The 23741-nt window shown below is 38.9% G+C and overlaps 2 protein-coding genes, 1 long non-coding RNA gene and 1 other non-coding gene across 5 annotated transcripts; all 4 read left to right on the top strand.

Annotated features, from left to right (window-relative positions):
* Positions 1-4156: 4156 nt before the first annotated feature.
* LOC112179442 lies at positions 4157-6611 on the top strand. The gene is made up of 3 exons (XR_002927766.2): positions 4157-4447; positions 5024-5131; positions 6211-6611. It is a non-coding gene; the product is annotated as an uncharacterized LOC112179442 (long non-coding RNA).
* A 2576-nt stretch (positions 6612-9187) lies between these two features.
* On the top strand, positions 9188-10569 carry LOC112178169. Its single transcript, XR_005803557.1, has 3 exons — positions 9188-10274; positions 10370-10429; positions 10518-10569. It is a non-coding gene; the product is annotated as an uncharacterized LOC112178169 (transcript).
* A 287-nt stretch (positions 10570-10856) lies between these two features.
* LOC121048965 (elongation factor 1-gamma 2-like) lies at positions 10857-11813 on the top strand. Its single transcript, XM_040511297.1, has 2 exons — positions 10857-10952; positions 11064-11813. The coding sequence occupies exon 2, from the start codon at positions 11175-11177 to the stop codon at positions 11637-11639; it is 465 nt and encodes a 154-aa protein (XP_040367231.1). The 5' UTR covers positions 10857-10952; positions 11064-11174; the 3' UTR covers positions 11640-11813.
* Positions 11440-18400, top strand: LOC121050590. Of its 2 annotated transcripts, XM_040511266.1 has the most exons (9): positions 11512-11565; positions 12590-12856; positions 13660-14761; positions 14856-14990; positions 15306-16618; positions 17227-17413; positions 17501-17725; positions 17814-18046; positions 18130-18400. In XM_040511266.1, exons 3-8 carry the CDS (start codon positions 14348-14350, stop codon positions 17949-17951), a joined length of 2412 nt encoding a protein of 803 aa, XP_040367200.1. In that variant the 5' UTR covers positions 11512-11565; positions 12590-12856; positions 13660-14347; the 3' UTR covers positions 17952-18046; positions 18130-18400. The 2 variants fall into 2 exon arrangements, with proteins under 2 accessions (XP_040367199.1, XP_040367200.1); XM_040511265.1 differs by lacking the exon at positions 12590-12856 and having other exon boundaries at positions 11440-11565.
* Positions 18401-23741: the final 5341 nt, after the last annotated feature.

Raw genomic sequence — 23741 nt, 5'->3', positions numbered from 1 at the left:
ATTCAAAAAAAAAATTTCTTTCCTTCTTTCCCATTACTTTAAAAAAAAAAAATCCGATTTAGGCACCCAGAAAAAGCTCTGGCCACGCACGTCTCTTCTGTTCTTCAGCGGTTGTTGACAGTCCCTGACTCCGGCATCATTGACTACCGGAGATCTCACTCCTCATCCAAATTCCATTGTTCGTCGACCTCAACCACCGAGAACGACGAGTTTGCGCTACGACTAGCCAGGTTGGGCGAGTTCCAATCGGATTTATCCTCAGCTCCGACGAGTTTCAATCAGATTTATCCTCTAGCTCCAGAGCTTCCATGGCAGAGAGAGAGAGAAACCGGAGGGCAAGGACCCAGGGGAGGCAGAAGCCTTCAATTCGTCGCCGATGAGGTCGTTCTGGACCGCTGAGGAGATCGATCTCAACCATCACTAACATCCTCGCCTTCTTCACTGGCTCTGATGGTATCGTTCTCTAGAATCTCACCGGCGTTGAAAAACCGGCGTGGTGGAGAGAGACAGAGAGAGTAGCTTTTGTTGTTGGTGATAGTAGCTTTTGTGATCTCGTTGGAAATCTCAGTAGCGTAGCTTTTGTTTGTCACAGTAGCTTTTGTTGTCGGTGATAGTAGCTTTTGTAGTATCGCCGGAAATCTCACCAGCGTAGCTTTTGTTGCTAGTGACAGTAGCTTTTATTGCTAGTGATAATAGCTTTTATGACCTCGCCAGAAATTGCCATAAATTTCATCAGAGTAGCTTTTGTTGTTTTGGTGTTAGTGACAGTAGATTTTGTGGTTGGCCGGAGTTTACCGGAAGTTGGTCGAGGTTGGCCAAAGTTGACTGGAACCTCGCCTGAGAGGAGAGAGAGAATGATTGTTGACTTTTTACTCTAGTGGCATTTATATAAATATATTGGTTTTTATATCCAAAATATAACATCCTTTTTAATCTAGTAGCCTTATGAGGAAAAATAATTAGTTTGTGGCTTTGTGGCTAAAGAAACATTCAAATATGCACTTATATGTAATTAACCCAAGTTTAATTATTGGTCCCTCTGTTATCCACATTCGACTTTTTTCCTTCAATCATGTCTTTCATTTTCCCATCTCTCTCTCTCTCCGTAAAGATTCTCAGAGAAGCCCTCGAGTCCCTGACATAAAGAAGAGGCCTTTATAGCAAAATTTGATTTATCAAGTTGGTCTTGCATGAACATAAATAAGAGGCCTCGCCTATCCACCTTTCTACTAGGAGATCTCTCATCGTCATCCATTTTTGATTTCTTTCCACAGCTCACATCTTGCAAACCCTGCTGATTAAGCCATTGGAAATGTCAACCTATCTGAATTCTAGAGGATGTGATGCTCGAGTTGCTGTTACTGCTGACACAAGCCAAGACCATCGCTGAACAGGGATGGCCTTGAGTCTTTTAAGACCCCGATCCTATCCGCCGTCATTTCGATATCAAATAAAGCCGTTTTACGCTTATACTTTCCTAAGGATGCTGAATCACGAGGAGATAAATTTTGAAAAATTTTACATTAGTTGATATATCTCACACCCACGAGAGTGTAAGAGCTGACAAATCAAAAAAAGAAGTTGTAAGTGAGCAGTTATGTGCATATTAATTTTATGTGATATTTAGGGTTCAGGGTTGTCCTAGTAGATCAGACCCAACCGATGACTAAAATAGCTGAACTTTTGAGCATAACCATTTTTTCTTATCATGATAACATCCAACGGTCGTTTTTGATAAATTCAATTTCTTCCATCTTGTTGGTTAGAACAAAAAGAATAAACATTACAAAGACTAATAGGTCTATAGTCATTCACTACTTTAGGACTATCCTTTTTGGGAATCAACGCTATATTAGTGTGGTTAATTAAGTTAAGAGACATACCATTACTGAAGAAAGTCCTTACTAACTTGATCACAGGGTCACGTACTTCATTCCAGCAAGTTTGATAAAAGATTGCATGCAAACCATCCGGTGCAGGAGCTTTTAAAGCCCCAATGGAGTTAACCGCATTCCAGATTTTCTGATCAATAACCTGTTCCATCAAAGAGATGTTATCCTGTTCGGAGATGCAAGGTGTAATAATGGAGATGAAATTGGGCATTGCTTGATTTTGGGGATGTTCAACAGCATGAATCTCTTCTTGAAGTCACTGACTAAGACCATTGCAATGTCAGCCTAGTCAGTCAACCAGTTACCATCAGCATCCTTAATTTTTGCTATGTGATTGAATCTCTTCCTGATATTTGCTTGCGTCTGAAAGAACCTGGTGTTCCTATCTCCCAATTTTAGCTAGTTGACTCTAGCTTTTTTAGCCCAAAAAGTTTCCTCATCCTGATAGCAAGTCGCTAATTCTCTTCTGATTTGAGCATCCCGTTCCTATAGAAAAGGTGAAGAGGGTGAATTCATAAGCTGTAATTGAATTGCATTACTATTTTGATTTATTTCTTCAATACGTTTGAACAGATTTCCAAAAGTGTTTTTATTCCAGGACTTAACCTGGTATATAAACTGTTGAGAGATTGTGAGGAAATTAAAAAGCGGGTTATCACTACTACAAAATGGCTCATAGGACACCAATTTTGACCACCATTCGGAGTTGGTGCGATTGTTGAATAGCTTTGCATTGTCTAATTTGATCAGTGAGTTTTTGGTGGCCCAATGGGGACATTTAATTAAATAATTCATAATTGCAAGGCTCGGCATTGTTTGGTTACAAATATTTACGAGTTTTGCCCCCAAATTACATGTCTTGTTCAACAAAAGCATGGCTCTCCTGTTTCTGGTCAGATGGAAAGAATGGGTGATGGCAGTAAAACCAAAGTTTCTACCAAATTTATAGTTTATTTATTGTATTTGAAACCCACCCAATAGGCCAACATCCATAACACGCAAGAGTCTTGACACTGTCGATCACTTTACCAAAATATAACCTAGCTCGCTCTCTCAAAACTAGGAATGAGCAAACGGGGAATTCCCCCGCCCCCGCGGCCAAATTCCCCCGCTCCCCCGTTCCCCGTCTGGGGATATTATCAGATGGGGGATTCCCCGCCCCGCCCCCGCGGGTAATGGGTTCCCCACCCCCACCCCCGCCCCCCGCATTGGTCTTTTTTTTTTTTTTTTTCTATTTTCTATCTTTTCAGTTTTTTTTTCCTTTTCTTTTTGACAAAAATTAATTTTTTTATTCTTTTTATTTTCATCATTTTTTATTCTAACAGCCAAAATCACAAATCACAATTATACGACAATCCAACGGTCTGATCCTCAAGGATCGCCTAGAGGATCGTCTTTTCACAATTATACGATGATCCAACGGTCAGATCCTCACGGATCGCCCTTAGGATCATCCTCTCAAAACTATATGAAGATCCAACGGTTGGATCTTCCCGGATCGCCCTTCGAATTATCCTCACAAAATTATACGACGATCCAACGGTTGGATCCTCAAGGATCGCCTTTTCACAATTATACTATGATCCAACGGTCAGATCCTCACGGATCACACTTAGGATCATCCTCTCAAAATTATACAAAGATCCAACGGTTGGATAGTCCCAGATCACCCTTAGAATCATCCTCACAAAATTATACGACCATCCAACGGTTGGATCCTCAAGGATCACCTAGAGGATCGTCTTTTCACAATTATTCTATGATCCAACGGTCAGATTCTCACGGATCGCTCTTAGGATCATCCTCACAAAATTATACAAAGATCCAACGGTTGGATCGTCTCGGATCGCCTTTAGAATCATCCTCACAAAATTATACGACAATCCAACGGTTGGATCCTCCCGAATCGCTTTGAAGGTGTATTCTGGATGGGAAAGATAAATACCCCGTATAAGTTTTCTGTTTTTTTTTTTTTAGAATAAGAAAATTATAAAAATGCTCCATATGTTGGTTGAAAAATAATAGTTCTGAATTAAAAAAAAAAGATAAACGGGGACCCCGCATGGGTAATGGGAAACCCCGCCCCCACCCCCGCACCCCCGCGGGGGAAATAAGTGCCCCCACCCCCGCGGGGGAAATAAGTGCCCCCACCCCCGCCCCCGCACATGTGATGGGGAACCCCGCCCCCACCCCCGCTTGACAAATGCGGGGAAAACCCGCGGGTACCCCGCCCCCCACCCCCGTTTGCTCATTCCTACTCAAAACCAGATTGGAGACTGAATCTTCTGAGGGACATCGTCCATGTTTGGCCTCTGTAATCTCTCTCACCAGGGTGAACTGCTCTACGAACCACCATCCGTTGCTGCGATCATGGTTGGAGGATTGCTGAAGATAGTTTTTTCGAGGATGAAAATGATGCGAGCATTTTCAAGGATGACAATCTGAGAATTTTCGGGGCTTTGGATTCGATCTACATACGAAAGCCCTCTGCTTTCATAGCTCACAGTCGCTACAGTTAGCCGGATGCGCAACACGCGCCACCATATTTCTAGCAAGTAAGCTATTTGATCCTCTATCGCCCTATAAGATAGATGTCCTCATGCTTTTGTATTATTGTAAGTTCCGATTTTCCTTCTATCAAACCTAATTAATTAAACTTAGCTTGTAATTTATCGATAAACCCTTGATTTTTAGGTGGCTTAGTGGATACGGAACCAATTGGTCTTTGAAATTAGGTTTCCTTGTTATTCATAGGTGCTGATTGAACTACATTAAAAAGAAGACATTTTTTATGGTTTGATTTGATTTAGTTATGCATTTAGGCACTAAATCAAGTGAGTCCGGCAGGTAATTGGATCTATTCACTAAAGGGGCAGGCAATGGGATCCTCCATTATGCTCTTTAATTGCTCTCAAGGTTGAGATTTATGTTCTTTTAATTCTACAACAAACACGTAGTGATATTTTTCAACCCCTTTTGTTTCCTATACTTTTGTTGACATGTACTGGGTAGCACTAGCTACCAACCAATTTAGAGGTTTCATGTCTTCTGCAACCAAAGTTTGTCGTTGGTGGACATTATCTTTCAAAAGAATGTACCTAAAGTTTTAAAGTTTACACTTATGTGAGCAGGTGGAGGGGCTGAATGGTTTGGTTTCAGAACTTGATGGTGTAGCAATGCAAGAGAAAGCCATGCTTAACTAATGTGAAGCATTGCTGGCTTCAGCAGAAGCTATGCAGGTATAATAATATGGCCATATATGTTCACAAACATTGAAAATACGATACTTTCTTTAGTAACTCACTCTTTTATTAGATTTGGAATTCTACCTTGTGTATTCATTAATCGTAACTATGAATGACTAATGGGGTCAGTAGTAACATGTTTGCTGCCACGGGGTGGAGAATGGCTGATCCTATTTACCTAGAGCTCAGGGATTTGATCAAGGTCTTTATAAAATAGACCAAAATTTGAACACAGGAACTCAAATATTCTAGCAGCCTCTGGCTTCTGTTAAACTACATTCTCTTCTGTGCCCAGTAGTTCAAGATCACGTGGTATATTGAACTATTGAATGCAAGTTCTCCAAGTTGATTATGTGTCCTACTTGTTATGTAATAATTGGCTTATGTTAACTTCTGATTCTTCTTCAAAGGAGGTTTAGTGTATTTCAAAGCGTCTTGTCCTGCTTATATTCCCATTTTACTACTGGTAATTCCTTTTACTTCCTATAAGGTTGGTTGTCCATATTTGGTAGTTACATAAATATTTTGAGTGGTAGGAAGATGACCTGATCTGTTTAAATTACTTATGTAGTTCCCATCCTTGGAGAATGTCCCAAGACACACTAGAAAACTATTACCTTTTTCTTATCTGGTTACTTTTGCCTGATAATGTTCAACAAGGCTCTTCATCATATGGCTTTTGGTTCTGTCAGCTCATTTTTTTCCATTGAAGTTATTCTGGTTTCTATTGAGTATATATTGTCTTTGGTAGTTTGTTATTGAAGTTAGTAATCTATATCTTTTCTAGGGTAATATGTCTCTGCCTCATTAATTAAACCACTCCGTTTAATTGCTTTTGTTGGTCAAATCATCGAGAAGGATATGTTTCCAATGCTATTGACATTTGCAGATGGGATCAAGTAAAACCATGGTGTACGAAATAAGTGAACATTGTTGGCTTTAGTGTGACGATTAGATTCATTTATATATCACTATTTCCAGAAACTTCATATGAAACTGTCAGTTTTTTGTTTTATGTTTTCAGACTTCAGCGATTATGTGTGTGAGTTTAACTTATTGTACATGAGTTTTAGGAATTTCTAAACAAGTAACTGCAAGGTTAAGAAAGCTTCTACATGAGGGGAAGTTGGAGAGATAGAATTGGAGAATGAAATAGTGATTTCAGGGTGGACATCAGAAGCTATATGAGAGCTAAGCTAAGCTATTATTATTTATTTATTTATTTCTGTTTTGATTCCTTAAAAAAACATATATTCTCTGGGAACTAATTTAAGTAGCTTTGCTTTCTATTGCTCTACAGATTCAAGTATGAAGAGGCATCTTAAAGAGAAGATGATGGTGGACATGTTAAATAAGTCATCTTCCATTGTGCAGTTACGACAACTATGGAATACTAGCATGGTCTCTCACAAGTGTTCTAGGAGGTTTTCCATTTGTACTATAATAGCTGTAATTATACAATCCAAAAGATGGGGCGAGCCAGTGGAAAAAAGAAAAGATGTAAAATAAATGCTTTATTTTTACTGGCGCCTCTTTTTTTTAAAACACTGTTTGGTTTTCACACTGATGTATCAGTTTGTAATGGTGATTATAATATTATACATTCAATGAGTTGACATCAGTTGTGTCAGTTGCAGCCTTTAAGTGGGCCATGACGTTTAAGTAGAAAACAGAGCACCGATGCAAGAATGGTGCTCTATGAGCTATAGGAAACCCCAACAAAGGGGACTGACATTAGTTCGGTGGCTGCATAGTGGCTATTTATGTTTTCGGTGGCTAATATGCGTAATTGACACCCTTAATCGATGGTGCCCTATGCTTGTTTTTGTTGTAGTGTATATCGTTAAAATTTTGCTCCCAAATTTTAGCTACCAGAGGTTTAAAACCCTCATGAGATAGCCACATTGCTTCAAATTTAAAAGGCTTACGTAAGCGCTTCTCTTTATGTTTTATGGTTAAACAAATAGGACCATGATCAGATCCCACAAGAGGTAGGTTTTCCAGAACTAAATCTGGATAATCATTTAGAAAAGCTGCATTGGCACATGCCCGGTCTAAGCGTTCATAGATTACAACATCTTCCCTTTGTTTATTTGTCCAGGTAAAAGGAACACCAATAGCATTTATAGAGCATAAGTTCATGTTCGTAAGAAATCGAATAAAATTCAACATATAAGGTGTAACAATCTGATTTCCACCCAGTTTCTCATCCAAAGAAATAATTATATTGAAATCTCCTATTAGAAGCCATTTCTCATCATTGTTTAGTTGTAACTTAGTCAACTTATTCCATAAAGAACCTTGCTTAGCCTTTTGTGGGTAAGCATAGACAAAAGTGGCAAAGAAAGTATTTTGTGAAGTGACATCCGTAATAAGTCAATGTATAAACCGTTCATGTGGATAGATAATAGAAATATTGATCATTCTAGATTTCCAAAGCAAAAGCATACCACCAGATTGACCATTAGAGTTAACAACAAAAGAGGAATCAAACGGCAAGCATTTAGTTTTATTTAGAATAGTAGCATTAGCTCTTGTATCCAGGATACAGAGCACATCAACATCCAAAAACGAAGCATAATAAAGGGACTGTGCTACAAAACCAGGCCAAGCACTGCCTCTACTATTCCAGCAAAGGATCTTCATGGTTTATGGCCTTGTGAGAAGAGGCGCTGTCCTCCCCATTACCAGCAGCCGCCGCCATACTCTGATCATCAGCCATGTCCCTAGTTCGTTTCTTTGACCCAGATTCTCTGCCCGAGTCCTCTGTAGCAAAAACCAGAGCCCTTCTCCCATTAATCATCCTAACCTCATATTCATTCATGTTCTGATCCTCCCCAGCAAAACCAGAGGCTCTAGCATCACTAACATTCTCAAACGGCACGTTTGAGGATCCAAAATTAGCATAATAATAGTCCAAAGCATGGGATGGAGAATATATATCATCCGGATCATAATTATAGAGTTTTGTTATTTCAGGAGACGAAGAAAAAGATAAAGAGAAGTTTCAGAACTAGATAAGCTCACCACTTCCTCCTCACTAGAGGATGAGAACTTGTGGGGACTAGGGTCCTGTTGAGGTTATCATCATCACCGATGATGACGGTTCCGCGTCCTTGAGTTGCATCCTTAAAGCTAATTCCCAGCTGGAGGAGAGCTTCCTTGCCAGTGTTTTGCCTTGCTGAACCTTTCTGACTCCATGACGGCCTTCCCTTTCTTTTGAAGATTAGCACTTGTATCAGCTCCCTTAGTTAAAGAGTAGTTCTGGTTCTTGCCACGAACCAATTTCCATCCAGGTGATGGTGGGTTGACATTGGGGTTGTTGTGATCAGTCTCCTCAAGTTCCTCCTCCTTAATAGGCTGAGGGAACTAGAGCATAACTTTCGATGTTGCCAGCTGCTTGACCTTTGGTTCAACATCCATATCAGCAGGGACAATATCATCATCCCCCTCCTCCTTGTCGACCATAATGAAGTGTTTATCCTTCCTTCGGAATGGGCAGTTCTTGATCTTGTGCTAGTAGCTTCCACACTCGAAACACACTTTAAAGATTGTTTCTTAAGAAACATAGATTTTGGCCGGATCACTTACTAAATCAAAGGGCAGATCACCCTCTTCTTCTTCACGGATCACCAGAATGCTCTTCAGTGGAGTGTGCAAGTCGATTTCCATGCACACTCTAGCAAAGACATAGTTTTCGCTGTTCTTCATGCGTCCATCTAGTTTGACAAAACGGCCAACAACTTGCACAATCGGTTGAATAGCTTTTTGGCTCCAGTAATGTAAAGGGAGATTGGGGAGCCTAATCCAGAGGATAAGAGTTTCGATCTCAGCAGTTCTCGGGTTGAAAGAAGGGGACCAACGCCTAATGTGAAAGATCCTGCCCTTAACAAATCGTGGCCTATTTTCCAGGACAAAGTCAATGTCCTGCTGGTAGGTGAATTCCAGACAGTACCACCAATTAGTCATCTGGATAAGCTTGACTATTCCTTGGAGGGCAGCCCACATTCGGTTGCACTTCCTAGCAATCTTCCTAGGGGAAACCCTTTTACCAAAAATTTTGGCAAGAAGGCAATAGTTATTGAGGTGTTCTCTGCGATTCGCTACTTTATGCTCTAAATCTTCAGGGATGAAATCACCTGTCTCAGAAACCCAGTCTCAAACCTGTCTCTTGTGTAAAATAATGACACCTGTCTTATTAACTTGACGTCTCTAACTCCGTTAACTCCCTCTCATTTTTTTGCTTTTCTTTTCTGAAATATCACTCCAAATTCACTCCATCACTCCAAATTCACCGATTGCAGCGCCATGTGCGATCTGATTGAGAAGCAAGGGATTTGGCCTCGATCCATCTGGCCCCGACCCGACTCGGTTCGACGAGAGAGACGGCAAAACCTCCACGAAGACTGCCTGGGTTTTTGCCTTCTCTTCTTCATTGTTGTTTTTCTTCTTTCAGATCTAAGTAGAATTTTCAATCCTTTGGTTCTTGGGTTTCTTAATTGAGAATTGCTGGGGGTGAGTTCTGGAGATTGGTATTATTCTATTAGGATCTTGAGAATCTAATATGTATATTCTATTAAATCAACTCTTGGAGTTGAAATTCTTTGCACTCATACTTCATATTGATAAATTTGGTCGTTTCTTATATTCTGAAGGTGTTGATGAAGATGAGAATGCAGGAATATGCAGAGTGATTATTTCTCTAATAAAAAAGAAAAGTTAACAAAGTTGACGCTGATTAGTTAATGCGACACGTGTCAATATTTGAGGCAAAGGGACAGAAAACTTGGGGACAGGCGATTTCCTCCCAAATCCTCAATCTGTTTAGTGCTGGAATTACCAAACAGACTCCGAAGTTTTGGGCTTTTTGTAGAATTGAAAACTAATACAAAACTGATTGGGTTATGTTGGTGAATGTTTGTATCTGTGCATTGTGTATGTGTTATTGTTTAGAAGATGAGAGTTATGAATTGTTTTATCTACTTTTTAGGTGCTGCACGCTGGGAACACCAATCAGAATGGTTACAAGGCACTTATTGCTGCCGAGTTCAGCGGTGTCGATGTTGAGCTGGTGAAGGATTTCAAGATGGTGTCGAACAAGACTCCCCAGTTTCTCAAAATGAACCCCATTGGGAAGGTGGGAGTTATGTCTTTTGCAGGTGTTGGCAGCTGTGTATTATATATGATGTGTTGTGGTTTTGGTGCTGAAAATGGTGTTTTGGTGTGTTTTAGGTCCTGTGTTGGAAACGCCAGACGGTCCTGTTTTTGAGAGTAATGCCATTGCGCGATATGGTGAGGGCTCGCTGTTAGGATTTTTGAAGTTGTATATAGACATTATTGTCAGATTGGAACTTTGATTGTATGCTTTCACTTGCTGCAGTTACTCGTTTGAAGGCCGATAATCCCCTTTATGGTTCTTCCTTGATTGAATATGTAAGTAGTATGAGGGCTCTGTATGTCTCCTTAAGTGTCTGTTGTCTGAATTTCTGGATTCCAAGTTTGTGAGATCATTTTGATGTTAAAAATCTACTGTGACGAGACTTTGGATGTAGAAATAGGTCATCTTTTGTGATTGCACTTAAAACATAATGCTAGAGATATTTATGATCAGGCATCTTCATTTGGATCCTGATATGATTTGCAATTTTGGCCATCCGCACTTCTGTCAATGCAAAAAGTAATGTCTTTACCCTGTTGTATTTTTGGGTGACAGGCCCTTGTGGAGCAATGGATTGATTTTGCAACGTTAGAGATTGATGCCAATATTTTGCGTTGGTTCATACCGCGTGTCGGTTTTGCAGTCTACCTTCCTCCGGTAGGAAATTGCTACATTTTGTTTCTCCAGTTCTGTTCTTTATTTATTGTAATTTGTATGTACATAGACTTGTCAAGTAATTCACACCCATCTTTTGTTTTTGGCACATAGGCTGAGGAAGCTGCAATTTCTTCCTTGAAGAGAGCACTGACTGCTTTGAACACTCATCTTGCTTCCAACACGTACTTAGTTGGGCACTCTGTGACATTGGCTGATATCATTATGGTATGTAATTTAACACTGGGTTTTAACCGGTTGTTGACAAAAAGTTTTACCTCAGAATTTCCTCATGTTGAGAGATACTTTTGGACATTGGTTAATCAGCCTAATTTTCGCAAGATACTGGGTGAGGTGAAACAAGCTGAATCTGTTCCAGCTGTTCAGTCAAAGAAGCCTTCACAGCCCAAGGAACCTGCAAAGAAAGAGGCCAAGAAGGAAGTGAAGAAAGAACCAGCAAAGCCTAAAGTAGAAGAGGCTGCTCAGGAAGAGGAGGCACCCAGGCCCAAGGCAAAGAATCCTCTTGATCTTTTGCCTCCTAGCAAGATGATTCTGGATGAATGGAAAAGGCTTTATTCAAACACAAAGACCAACTTCCGTGAGGTTGCTGTCAAAGGTGATTCCTTATTGACTCTGTTTATTCATGCATTCAAGCAGATCTTGTTTTTAATTTATCACAAACCTTTGTGACTTTATGGTATGCATGTGGTCTTCTATTTCCAGTCAACATATAGCATCCTCATGCATTTCTTTTGTGCAATGTTATCATTTAAATATTCAATTACATTATGTACTGTTCCCTGTATTGTTTATAACTTTATACTCTGCAGCTCAGTTACTTATTGGCCTTTGAGATGGAATTTGGTCATTTTGTATATTTGTTGTTCATGACAAAGGGCGTTCTTAATTCTAGTTTGAATGTCGGGGTCTTGAGTTGTGGGATTGTTTTGGTTTCAATTTTTTATTTGTAATAGAACTTTCTAGGAAAGTAAACTATATGGCCTTTCTCTTGGTCAGCCCTCGATAAAAGCATACCAGTGCTTTTGGCAAGTCAACGAATCACACTCTTCCTTAGGCCAGTAAATAGAAACCTTTAATGTCAATCAGATAGTTAACTGTACGTTCCAGTTGGTCTTTTATATATGCTATATCAACATCCTAACTAAAAAAAAAAAAAATGTCACAAACCCAGATTTTTAGGCCATTCGACACTGATACATCAACTTCATAAACTGTCACTTTGATACCTGAATTTCTTATCTTTGACTACAATTCATACCTGCCATCTCTAACGCTGTTAAATCAAATCACATGCGATCACGTGTACTCTTTTTCCAAGGGTATTTTGGTCTGACTCATAAACTAAGGTAATGAGTTCCATAACTTCCATGAGTGTCCACCTATTGTAAATCTGATCAACTACCTTCATTAGTGGCGTATTATCCTGAGCTGTAGAGATGTGGAATAAAAATTAGCGATTGAAAAAAATATGGGATAATGATAAAAAATGTCATTTTGAAGTGTCATATTATAATTTAAACACCACGAATGTTCCGATGATAATTTAGGTCACCTGTTCACGATCTACCACTTCATTTCAAATTAATTACAAAACTGCCACCGTCAGTTTTCTTTGGCAGTTTCTGGCCGGTAAAGTAAAACTTGTTCATCTTCTCCATATCGTTTCGGGATTTCAAACGTCAAAAAATCACTCAACCCTACTCCGAAATAGAGAATTCTTAATCCTCTTCATCTCCGGCTCCCACATTCTGAGACACATACATTCTCCGACGACTGTTTTGCTCAACGGTGAAGCAGCGCCGACTGTGCAAAAGTACTTCACAGAAAAAGCCCCAAATTTTAGGGATTTGAAGAATTGCAGAACTCGAATCGTCTACCTCGAACGGGTAATCTTTCAGACTTGATTCTCATAAACTTCTCTTACTTAATTTCGAGTCATTGAGATAGTGTTTAGTTTTGAAATTATAAGTCGAATATGATTTATAATTATTTCTGCATTTGATTCTGAAACAAAACAATTCGATTGCAAGTTTTGGTTTGGTTTGAGTGAAGATTTAAAGTTTTTTTGTGTGGAGATGATCAGTGACTATCTTAAAAATTTAGTTTGATGCTGTGACATAGCCAGTGACATAGGCTACTGAGTGGGTATCATTTCATTTTGGAGTGGCTCTGTTTCCATATTAGTGTGATTTGATACATAGTCATTTCCATTTATGTGGAGATAATGACTGTGTGTGATGCTGTTTAGGCTTTAGGCTTTACTTGAATGGAAATTCTGCTACTGCAAATACCTATTTTATAGGCTCAGATAATGAAACTAGTCAGTGATCATGTAACTGATCATGTAAAATGCCCATGTAACTGCCTATGTAACTGGCCATGTAACTGTCCATGTAACTTACATGCATGTAACTGATCATGTAACTGGCCATGTAACTTACATGCATGTAACTGGCCAAGTAACTGATTATGTAACTGGCCAAGTAACTGATTAAGTAACTTACAACATATGTAACTGGCCAAGTAACTGTTTATGTAATTGACGTTGAAATTGACATGAGCTGTAAGTCTGTAACTGACCATGTAACTAACCATGTAACTGATCATGTAACTTACAATATATGTATCTCGCCAAGTAACTGATTATGTAACTGCAAACTCAATGCTAACCTTCTTATTTTTTCAACAGAATTTAAACATCAGAAATGGCAAGAACAAAAAGAAAAGAAAGGGAACCAAGTGATGATAACGAAGACTACCAATAGGTGGAATTAGAAGATGAAGAAGACAATCAAACGATACACATAAAGAAGAATTCGAAGAAGAGCTTGAAGAAATAAAAAAAAAGGAGACAGGAAGAAATAGAAGATGAAGAAGAAGAAGAAGAAAAAGAAGAACCATCACCGAAGAGATTGAAATAAAAAAAAAAAAGACAAGAAGAAACAGAAGAAGAAGAAGTAGAACAATCACCAAAGAAGGGTTCTTCAAAAGTTATTAGCAAAAAACAGAAAGTAAAGAAGGTAAAAGATTCTGAAGTGCAAGAAGAAGTAGAAGAAAAACCTGAAGCAGCACCAAAGAGGAAAAAAAATGTGAGACCAGGACATGTGCAGTACAGGTGCACTTTAATAAGTTTCTTGAACACAATTAAAGATAACAAGCAAAATCTCAGTGCAAGAACATTAGATTTGCTCAGGCAGTCACCATTTGGAAATATTGTCGATGCATTCCATGGTGGCTACATAGAGGAGAAGTCAGCCAAGAAATCTGATGATTTCATTACACTCCTCCTACAGGCCTACGACCATGAAAATGACCTCTTCTTTTTTGGAAAGAAGAAATTCAGGATCTCGACAAGAGATATTTCAAAGATCCTAGGAATGCCAGAAAAAGGTGAGTTGGTCCCAAAGACTTCTGAGGGGGCATATCAGTCCGACTTTATCCAGCAGTTTTTTTCAAACACAGCGAGAATTAACAAGAGAGCCGTGGAGAAAGCTCTGCAAGATGCGCTCAAAGAGAATGCAACAACAGAAGAAGGGATTGAGAAGAAGGACAAAAATGTGGCAAGATTAATCTTGCTGGACTTGTTCATCAAGTTTCTGTTCCCAAATGCAGGAGGAACAATTTCATGGGACTACGTAAAAGCCTGCGAAAATTTGGATAAGATCAGATCTTATGACTGGGCAAGGGAAGTTGGAAGCTTCTTAAAAAAGTCTATAAAGACTTTGAAAAAGAAAAAGGAGTCAAGCAGCCCATATAGTAGTAATACAGGGGGCTGTGTTCTGATAATACTGGTAAGTTACTGTCAGACTGAAATGTAACTGGGCAAGTCACTGATCAAGTCAAACTGCAAGTCACTATGACTAATTTTTTTTTTTGTGCAAGTAGTATTGGTTCTGCCAAAAGACTGGAAAAATCAAGCCAATATCTGGAAGGGAGAACGAAGATCATGGAATGAGAAAATGGGACATCCAGAAACTGATAAAGAATTGGCCAAGTTTTAACAGCTTGAAAAAAATAGAGGTATTTTCTTCTTTGTCAAAGTAGTTGTCACTGGACAAGTGACTGGCCAAGTAACTATCTTGGCTAAAAGTCACTGATTAAGTCACTGTCACACTGCATGTCAATGGCCAAGTCACACTACTGTCACTGGGCTTCATAACTGTTGTAAACATGTCATTGCTCGTGTAAATGACAAAGTAACTGGCCAAGTAACTGTCCATGTAATTGGCCAAGTCACTGTCCATGTGAAGACACTGGCCAAGTCACTGTCTATGTAACTGACAAAGTAACATGCCACATAGCATGTCATTGACATATTGAATATGTTTCTTTCAGAAAATCTTTGAAAGCCTGAAGGAGGATAGAGAGGAATCAGAATCAGAGGAAGAGGAGAATAGATCAGATGAAGCAAAGACAGTTCCGGAAGGAGAGGAAAAAGGAGCTGATGATCAGAATTGTGAAAACGAAGAAGATAACCTAGAAGTTGAGGTGGCTGAACAGGAAACAGCTTCAGAAAAAAACAAATGGGAGAAAGAGCTTCAGAAAAAGGAGGAGGAGATAAGATATATGACTGCAGAGAAAGATAATTTGAAGAAAAAGCTGAACGAAAAGGAACAGGAACTAAGCAAAATCACAGAGGACATGGTGAATCTGGAGGAAAGAAATGCTACACTTGTGACCGAGAATTTCTGCCTTGCATCGTCGGTGAAGGAGTTAGAGATAAAATTGAAGGAATGGGAGCAAATGTTGAGCCCAAAGACTCACACCTCAACAGCAGCTCAGCAGCACAGCTCCCCACCTACTAACCCAACAGAAGGAAAAAATGAATTAAATGAAGCTGCATCTAAGGCTGCTGAAAAAACAAAAGAGAAAGATCAATCGACTGTTGAGGAAGGTCAGTCCCATGGGATCTGCACAGTCGAAGAATCTGCAGAAGCAGCAGCATCTCAATCTCCACCTCACTGCACAGTGGCAGAAGAAACTAAATCGACACCTCCATCACATAAGGAGTCACAGTTCCAGAGCCCCACAGTCCACATGCTCACAGTGGCAGAAATGGAACAACAAGCTGACAAGTGTCAGATAGTGAAAAGTCTTATAGTTGAAGAAGCATTTCAACTTCGTACGTTGAGCATAGAGAAAGAGAAGAAGACACCAGAGCAGAGCCAAAAGGGAGAGTTAACAATGTACCTTACAGAGCAACATTCCGGTGAAACGGTATCATCAATGGGTCTCTACTATTATGTTGTGAGATTAAAGAATAGGAGAAGAACACAGAAAAAGGACAACATTTACTGGTGGGGAGATGTGAAAGCAAAAAGACAGAAGAAAGCAAAGGAGATTGAAGAGAGATTGAAAGATGCTGAAAAGAGAGAAAAAGAAAAGGAGATGAAGGCCTCACTGCCAGATGCTGAACGTAAAAACCTAGAACAGATGGTAGCACAACAGAAATTGGACGATTTACCAGAGGATGTTCTAGAAGCAATAAGAGAGATGGACGCTGCAGAAAATGCACAAATCAATAAAGAGCCAGAAGAGAAACAGATACCTGCTGAGGTCGTAAACTGGGAGGAGAGCAAAGTATACAATTTTATGGACCAGGACACCAAGAGGAGAGTCCAGAAATACTGGCAAAATGCACCATCAGGGTAATAATTTAATTAAGTTAAATTTCTATTTTAAACTTATTGTCACTTGCCAAGTCACTGTCCATGTAACTGACAAAGTAACTGGCCAAGTCACTGTCCATGTGAACTCACTGGCCAAGTCACTGTCTATGTAACTAACAAAGTAACTGTCCAAGTCACTGTCCATGGCCAAGTCACTGTCCATGTATATGGCGAAGTCACTGTCCATCTGAAGACGCTGGCCAAGTCACTGTCCATGTAAATGCGGAAGTCACTGGCCATGGCCAAGTCACTGTGCATGTATATGGCGAAGTCACTGGCCATGTGAAGTCACTGGCCAAGTCACTGTCAATGTAACTGACAAAGTAACTGGCCAAGTCACTGTCCATGTATATGGCCAAGTCACTGTCCATGTAAATCCGGAAGTCACTGGCCATGTGAAGACACTGGCCAAGTCACTGTCCATGTAACTGACAAAATAACTGGCCAAGTAAAGTCACTGGCCAAGTCACTGTCTATGTAAATGAAGAAGTCACTGGCCAATGAGTTGGGCAAGTGAAGTCATTGGCAATGTGACTGTTAAATAACCAACATCACAAACTATGTTACTTACACTTCATTCTTTGCAGAGTATACTTCTGGGATGGAAGACGGTATGGAGCACAGGTTTCAAGACAGGATTTAAAAGACATAATCATGGATGAACCGATAGCAAGCAATTGCATCGAATGTTATGGAATTCTCTTGACTGATCAGTTGTTGGAGAAAGAATCACAAGGCTTGGATGTCCCAACTTTTATGAATCCGTTATGCTGGGTAAGTAGTGGAACGATTATCAATCTAAAATCAAAGCAAATAATTCTTAATTGATAATAACTAGTCTTCTTTTTTTCTTACAAACAGCATTCTGCAGAAAATTTGACGGTGTATTACGTACATCTGTACCTCTGCGAACCACTGTTCGAAAATCTGGCAAGATCCAACTATATATTCTTCCCAATCTCACATGAATCAGGATTTCATCATACACTGCTCATTTTTGACAAGGAATTAAAGAAATGGTTCCACTCTGATTCAAAAAGACCAAAAAAATCAACTGGAAAATGCTTTCAAAATGTTCAAAAAATGGTATGAAACACTTTCGTCATACTAATTTCATATATTTAATTTAAGCAGAAAGCATATTATTGATTATGTCCCGATGTTGGAAATGCAGGTTGAAATGGTAGAGCTTTGGATGACTGCAGTAAAAGAACAAGCAGATGACATGGTAGAACAAGGTTGCAGGATGAAATTTGATGAAAAGAACAGTTCAGAAGAACAACTGAAAATGATAGAAGTTCTATTGACTTAAACAGAGAGAGAAAGCATAAAGTGGATCAAGGATAACTACAAACGAAAAATGACAGTGACAGAACTCAAAGACAACCCTCAGCAAGGAGAAGATTCGTAAGTACACAGCTCTTTAAAAATGTCAATATAATCATTATAAAGTTCAAAATCATTTACTTCAATTTTTATATGATGAACAGATTGGATTGCGGACTTTTTGTAATGTACACAATGGAGAAAATTTCGAACAAAGGGACAGTTCCAAAGAAGCTCACAAAGGATGATATTATGAAATTTAGAGTTCATGTGGTAAAGTCATTTGCAGAGAGTAGGCACTGCTGGAACTCACAACATAATGAAGTGTAGAAATTTGTTTAGGGAATAGGATAGGTTATATAGGTTATATAGGAAATGACTATATAGGTTATATAGTCATTTCCAAATATTAAAAAATTTCCTTTTTTTAATATTTTCTTGCAGATATTGCTTCAGTATATAAAATTTTGTCTGATATGATACCTTTTAAAGTAAGTAAATGGCTAAGTTACAGAGAAACTGAATGTCACTGAAAATGGCGACCTGAATGTCACTGACCAAGTCACTGTCCGTCTCAAGTAACTGGGAAAGTCACTGACAACGTAACTGCCAAAGTAACTAGCCAAGACACTGCATGATTTGGCAAAATAATTGTAAAAGGTAATGTCATGAGCAAATACATAAAGCAAGTAACTGTAAAAAAAATTCATGTCCTTATGTACCCTATAAAGTAATTGGCCAAGTCACTGGCAAAGTAACTGACAAAGTCACTCACTAGCAAAAGACAAGACATTACCAAACTGATCTTTTTATTTTTAATTGCAGCGTGCCGCTGCACCGCAACTGCAGCGTTCCGCTGCACAAAACAAACTGTAAAAAAATTCATATCCTTACATGCATTATAAAGTAACTGCCCAAGTCACTGGCCAAGTCACTGGCCAAGTAACTTAAAAAATAATGTCAGGAGCCAATAAATAGAACAAGAAACTGCAAAAATTGAAGTCACTGTTTATGTCACTGTCTATGTTTCAAATTACCTACCCAACCCTTCAACTTCCAGAAAACTGCCACTGGCAGTTATCCTCCCGTGGGCGACTATATCTCTTGATTCATTTTACAATATCTTTTCACAATTTCAAAATTCAGAGAAACTGCTCAAAGATTTTCTCTCCGGCTAAAACGACGGACAACGACTGATTTCCGCCACCGTCAACCGTGGGTAAGCAAGAGTGGTTCACCGACTAAGCCCCAAATTCTACGGTTCTACAAATTTACCGAAAATATTTGAAAATCTGTGCTCGTCAGACAGCCGCCGGTAACTTCCTCCTACTTCTTTCATATAATTTCGATTTGAATAGCATGCGTTTTGTTTGAATTAGAAAAGATATTTCAATTAAATGTGGAGTCTCATGAGAAAATGAAATTGAATGCGAGATTTGTTTGACTTACATGTGGAATCTGATGAGAAAATGTTGAGATTTGTTTGACTTACATGTGGAATCTGATGAGAAAATGATGATTTCTGTTTCAATTACATGTGGGATTTGATGAGAAAATGAATTTCCACGTTAGTTTTGTTTGAATTACATGTGGGATGATGCCATAAAATTTCAGCATTTTGTCAAAGTTCAATGTCTTTGTCACTGCCCATGTCGCTGCACTGGTCACTGGCTATGATAATGTAACTAGTCATGTCATTGATCATGTCACTGTTTATGTCACTACTTTAAACATGTGCATAAATATGTCACTGGTTATGTAACTATCAAAATAACTATTGAATCATTATCATAAACATGTGCATAAATATGTCACTGGTTATGTAGCTATCAAAATAACTATTGAATTCTAATTTTCTTAACTGTTTACAGGATTTTTTTTTAAAAGTTCGAGGAATGGCCGAACTAAAAAGAAAACAAAGTGAGGAATCCAGAGAAGAACAATCTGAAGAACAAAGTTCAGAAGAAACAATTGCGGAAAAGTTAAAACAGATAAAACGGAATAAAGTAAATGAGAGAAAAAGGCGAAAGCAGAAAACTGAAGATGAAGAAGAATCAAGTGAAGATGAAGAAGAAACAACTAAAGTTGAAGAAGAATCTAATGAAGAACAAGTCCGGGGTAAGAAGACGAAGAAGGATAAGAAGAAGAGAAGAAGAAACAGGGAAGAAACTGAAGATGAAGAAGAAGAATCTGATGGAGAAGAAGTTCCTGCCAAGAAGAAGAAGAAAATGGATAAAAGGAAGGCAAAAAAAGAGAGTACAAAGAAGAAGGAAGAAACTGACGAGGAAGAAGATACAAAGGATGATGTAGAGGAAAAAGTCCCAGGGAAAAGGAAAAGATATGTAAAAGAGGGTTATGTGCAATATCGCTGCACAATGATTGCTTTTCTGAAAACAATTGAAGAAAACAAAAATAACCTAACTGAAGGGACTTTAGAGCTGCTGCATAAAACTCCCTTTGCAACGCTGATAGATGCATTCCATGGAGGTTCAATTAAAGAAAAGGATGTAAAGAAATTAGATTATTTAATCACACTTCTGCTACAAGCATACGACAGCGACACAGACCTTTTTGTGTTTGGAAACAGGAAATTCAGAATGTCAACAAGTGATATATCTATGATTTTAGGAGTGTCGGGATCCCGGTTATCAGTACCAAAGACCAAAGAAGGGGCATACAAATCTGACTTTGTGACTAAATACTTTGACAAAAAGAAGAGGATCAACAAGGCAGCTGCAGAGGAAGCTTTGAAGAATGCATTGGCAGAAACTCCAGAAACAGGTGAAGAAAAAACGAAACGGGACAGAAATGTTGCCATATTAATACTTTTGAACCTTTTCATCAAACTCCTGTTCCCAAACTCTGGAGGAACAATATCTTGGGACTATATAAGAGTCTGTGAAGAGGTGGAAAGTTTGGGAAAATATAGCTGGGCAAAGGAAGTTGGCGACTTCCTTAAAAAATCAATTAAACGAAAAGGAAAAGAATCCCAAAACATGGCAGGTTGCGTGATATTGGTGATGGTAAATTCCCGTACCTTGTTCAAAATTTGTTTATGCATCATTTTGCTGTCCCATAATTAACTACGTATGCTGTTGTAAGTACAAAAACTAGATCAGTGTCATGTCATTGGTCAAGTCACTGGACAGGTAACTTGCCAGGTCACTGTTAATGTTACTGTCAAGTTTATGTCACTGACAATGTCACTGTTTGTGTATTTGCATATGTCATTGCTTATGTTTGTGATATTCATATTGCTAAGCAGCTGTTTGAAAAATAACTAACTAGTTTTCTATTTTTATTTTTTATTTTCCAAACAGTACTGGTTTTGCCACAAGACGGGAGTAGTGCCGCCAATCTCTGGAAGAGAAACTGAAAAACATGGAATAAGAAAGTGGCAATTAAAGACCCTGATAGAAAAAAAGGGGGATTTCAACACCATGGGGAAGTTGAAGGTATGTTAATTTGATGTAGATAAACTAGGTCACTGGTGTTGTTAATGTTGTAGGGTTCCAATTGCTCAGGTCACTGAGCAAGTCATTGACTATGTCACTGCTCATGTTATAGTTATATTTTCATGTCACAGTGCATGTAACTTTACATGTCTGATTGTGTTGTTGTTTTATTTCTGTCACTGCTTATGTCACTGCCAACTTTTGTAATTTTGTTTCAGAAAATCTTTGATAAAGTTAAAGAAGATGCAGAGGAAGAAGATTCTGAGTCTAATACAGACACAGAAAGTAAAGAAAAAAAGAATGATGGACAAGAAGAAAATGTTGAAACTACAACCAGTGGAAATATGGTGAAGGAGACTGCATCAAATGATAAACAGAAGAAAGAATTAGAGACAAATCTTCAGAAAAAGGAAGAAGAGCTGAGAGAGGTGGAAATAGAGAAAAAAGTCTTGGAAGAAAAAATAAGGAAATTGGAGAAAGAGTTGGAAACAAGAGAAACAAAAGGTGACAACACTAACAATGAGAAGATGGAGACAGAGATAGAAAAGAGCAATGAAGAGAAGAATGAATTACAAACAAAGCTCGAGGGAAAGGAAGAAGAGCTAAGTGCTTTGAAAAAAGAAGTTGAGGAGAAAGAAAAGGAAATTGGCAGAATAAACGAAGAGAAGGAGGATATGTTATTGGAAAATTAGGTGTTGCAAATTGAGAAAGCCTCACTGATTAAAAGAGTGAAGCAATTGGAGGGCATAGTAATGGCACTAACTGAGAAGTATGAGTCGCCAATAGCACGTCCAGGTGATGACAACGACTCAACTCCACCTCCCCCACCACCTAGTTTCCCTCCACCAAAATCAAAGGCCCCTCAGGACAAGCAAACTGACAGCAAGCACTCCAAAAACACAAAATCTGAAAGTGGAATTTAGGGAACTCAATCACAACCTAGCGACTCCACGGCAAGCGGATCTGCGGAACCTCACTCTACCGACAGAGGACATCAGTCACCACTTGAATTCCTTGCCCAAGTAGCTGCACAAGTTCATTCACCAACCTCCCCTGATGTTAAATTGAGAATGACGGAAGATGCTTGCACACCGAATACTGCTTGGGTTAATGCATTGTTTGTGTTTCCACCTCCTGGCGCTTTACAAACTCCACCTCCAAGAAAAGTCAATTTGGAAGATATGGAAGGAGAGCCACACAAGTATCAGATCATTGTATCACCAGAAGTTCAGCCTGTTTTTGACGTTGAGCCAATCAATTACTGTCCTCATACGGAACAGATGACAAGAGCTGAGTTCACCAAGCCAATATTAGATGACATATCAGGGCAGGACTCAGAATCTATTGGCCTCTATTGTTATGTGGTTAGAACGAAGAGAAACGAGACAGTAAAAAAAAAACATCATATTTCCTGGTGGGACGAAGTGAAAGAGCAAAGGCAGAGGATGAAAATGACCAGAATCAAAGCACTGAAAAAGAAAAAAGGACAGACAGCTGAACAGCAGCCAGAGCAGGAAGTCATACATGATTTGACGATTCAAGTGGATGACGACGAAGAAACAGAAAAAAGCAAAATTGAAGTCATAGATTGGCAAAAGCTACAACTGTACAACCTACTTGACATGCCAAATAAAAGCAAATTAGAGAAGTACTGGAACAAGGCATAACAAAGGTAAAATTTCTTGTTACAGCACACCACCTAGTGTCTTCAATTGCAATGTAGCTGGCATAGTCACTGTCCAGATCATTTTCAATTGCCTAGTAACTGGTCAAGTCACTGTCCAGATGATTTTCAATTGCCATGTAGCTGGCCAAGTCACTGGTCAAGTAACTGTCCAGATCAGTTTCAATTGACATGTAAATGGCCTAGTCACTGGCCAAGTCACTGTCCAGATCATGGCAATTGAGATGTAGCTGGCCTAGTCACTGGTCAAGTCACTGTCTAGATCATTTTCAATTTCCATGTAGCTGGCTAAGTCACTGTCCAGATTATTGGCAAGTGAAAAGTAACTGGCTAAGTCACTGGACTAACACCGTTCTATGTTATGCAGCGTATTATTCTGGGAGGGAAAAGAGCCTGGAAGCGAAATCACAAGGGCAGATGTCAAAATGTTCATAACCAATCAATCAATAGCAAACAACTGGATTGATTGCTATGGGGAAATATTGAAGGATGAAATTCAAAACGAAAGTTCACAAAATTTGGGAAGATCTGCTTTTATGCATACCATGTGTTGGGTAAGTATGACGAGAAATTTCTATTAAAATTGAATGCTTATCTCTCATTCTTTGTTTATTTATAACTCGTTCTATGTATTTCT

Source organism: Rosa chinensis, chromosome 7 (genome assembly GCF_002994745.2).
Source record: "Rosa chinensis cultivar Old Blush chromosome 7, RchiOBHm-V2, whole genome shotgun sequence".
NCBI classification, from domain to species: Eukaryota; Viridiplantae; Streptophyta; class Magnoliopsida; order Rosales; family Rosaceae; genus Rosa; species Rosa chinensis.
The sequence above is the reverse complement of the archived record's forward strand: the minus strand, read 5'-3'. Positions and strand labels throughout refer to the sequence as shown.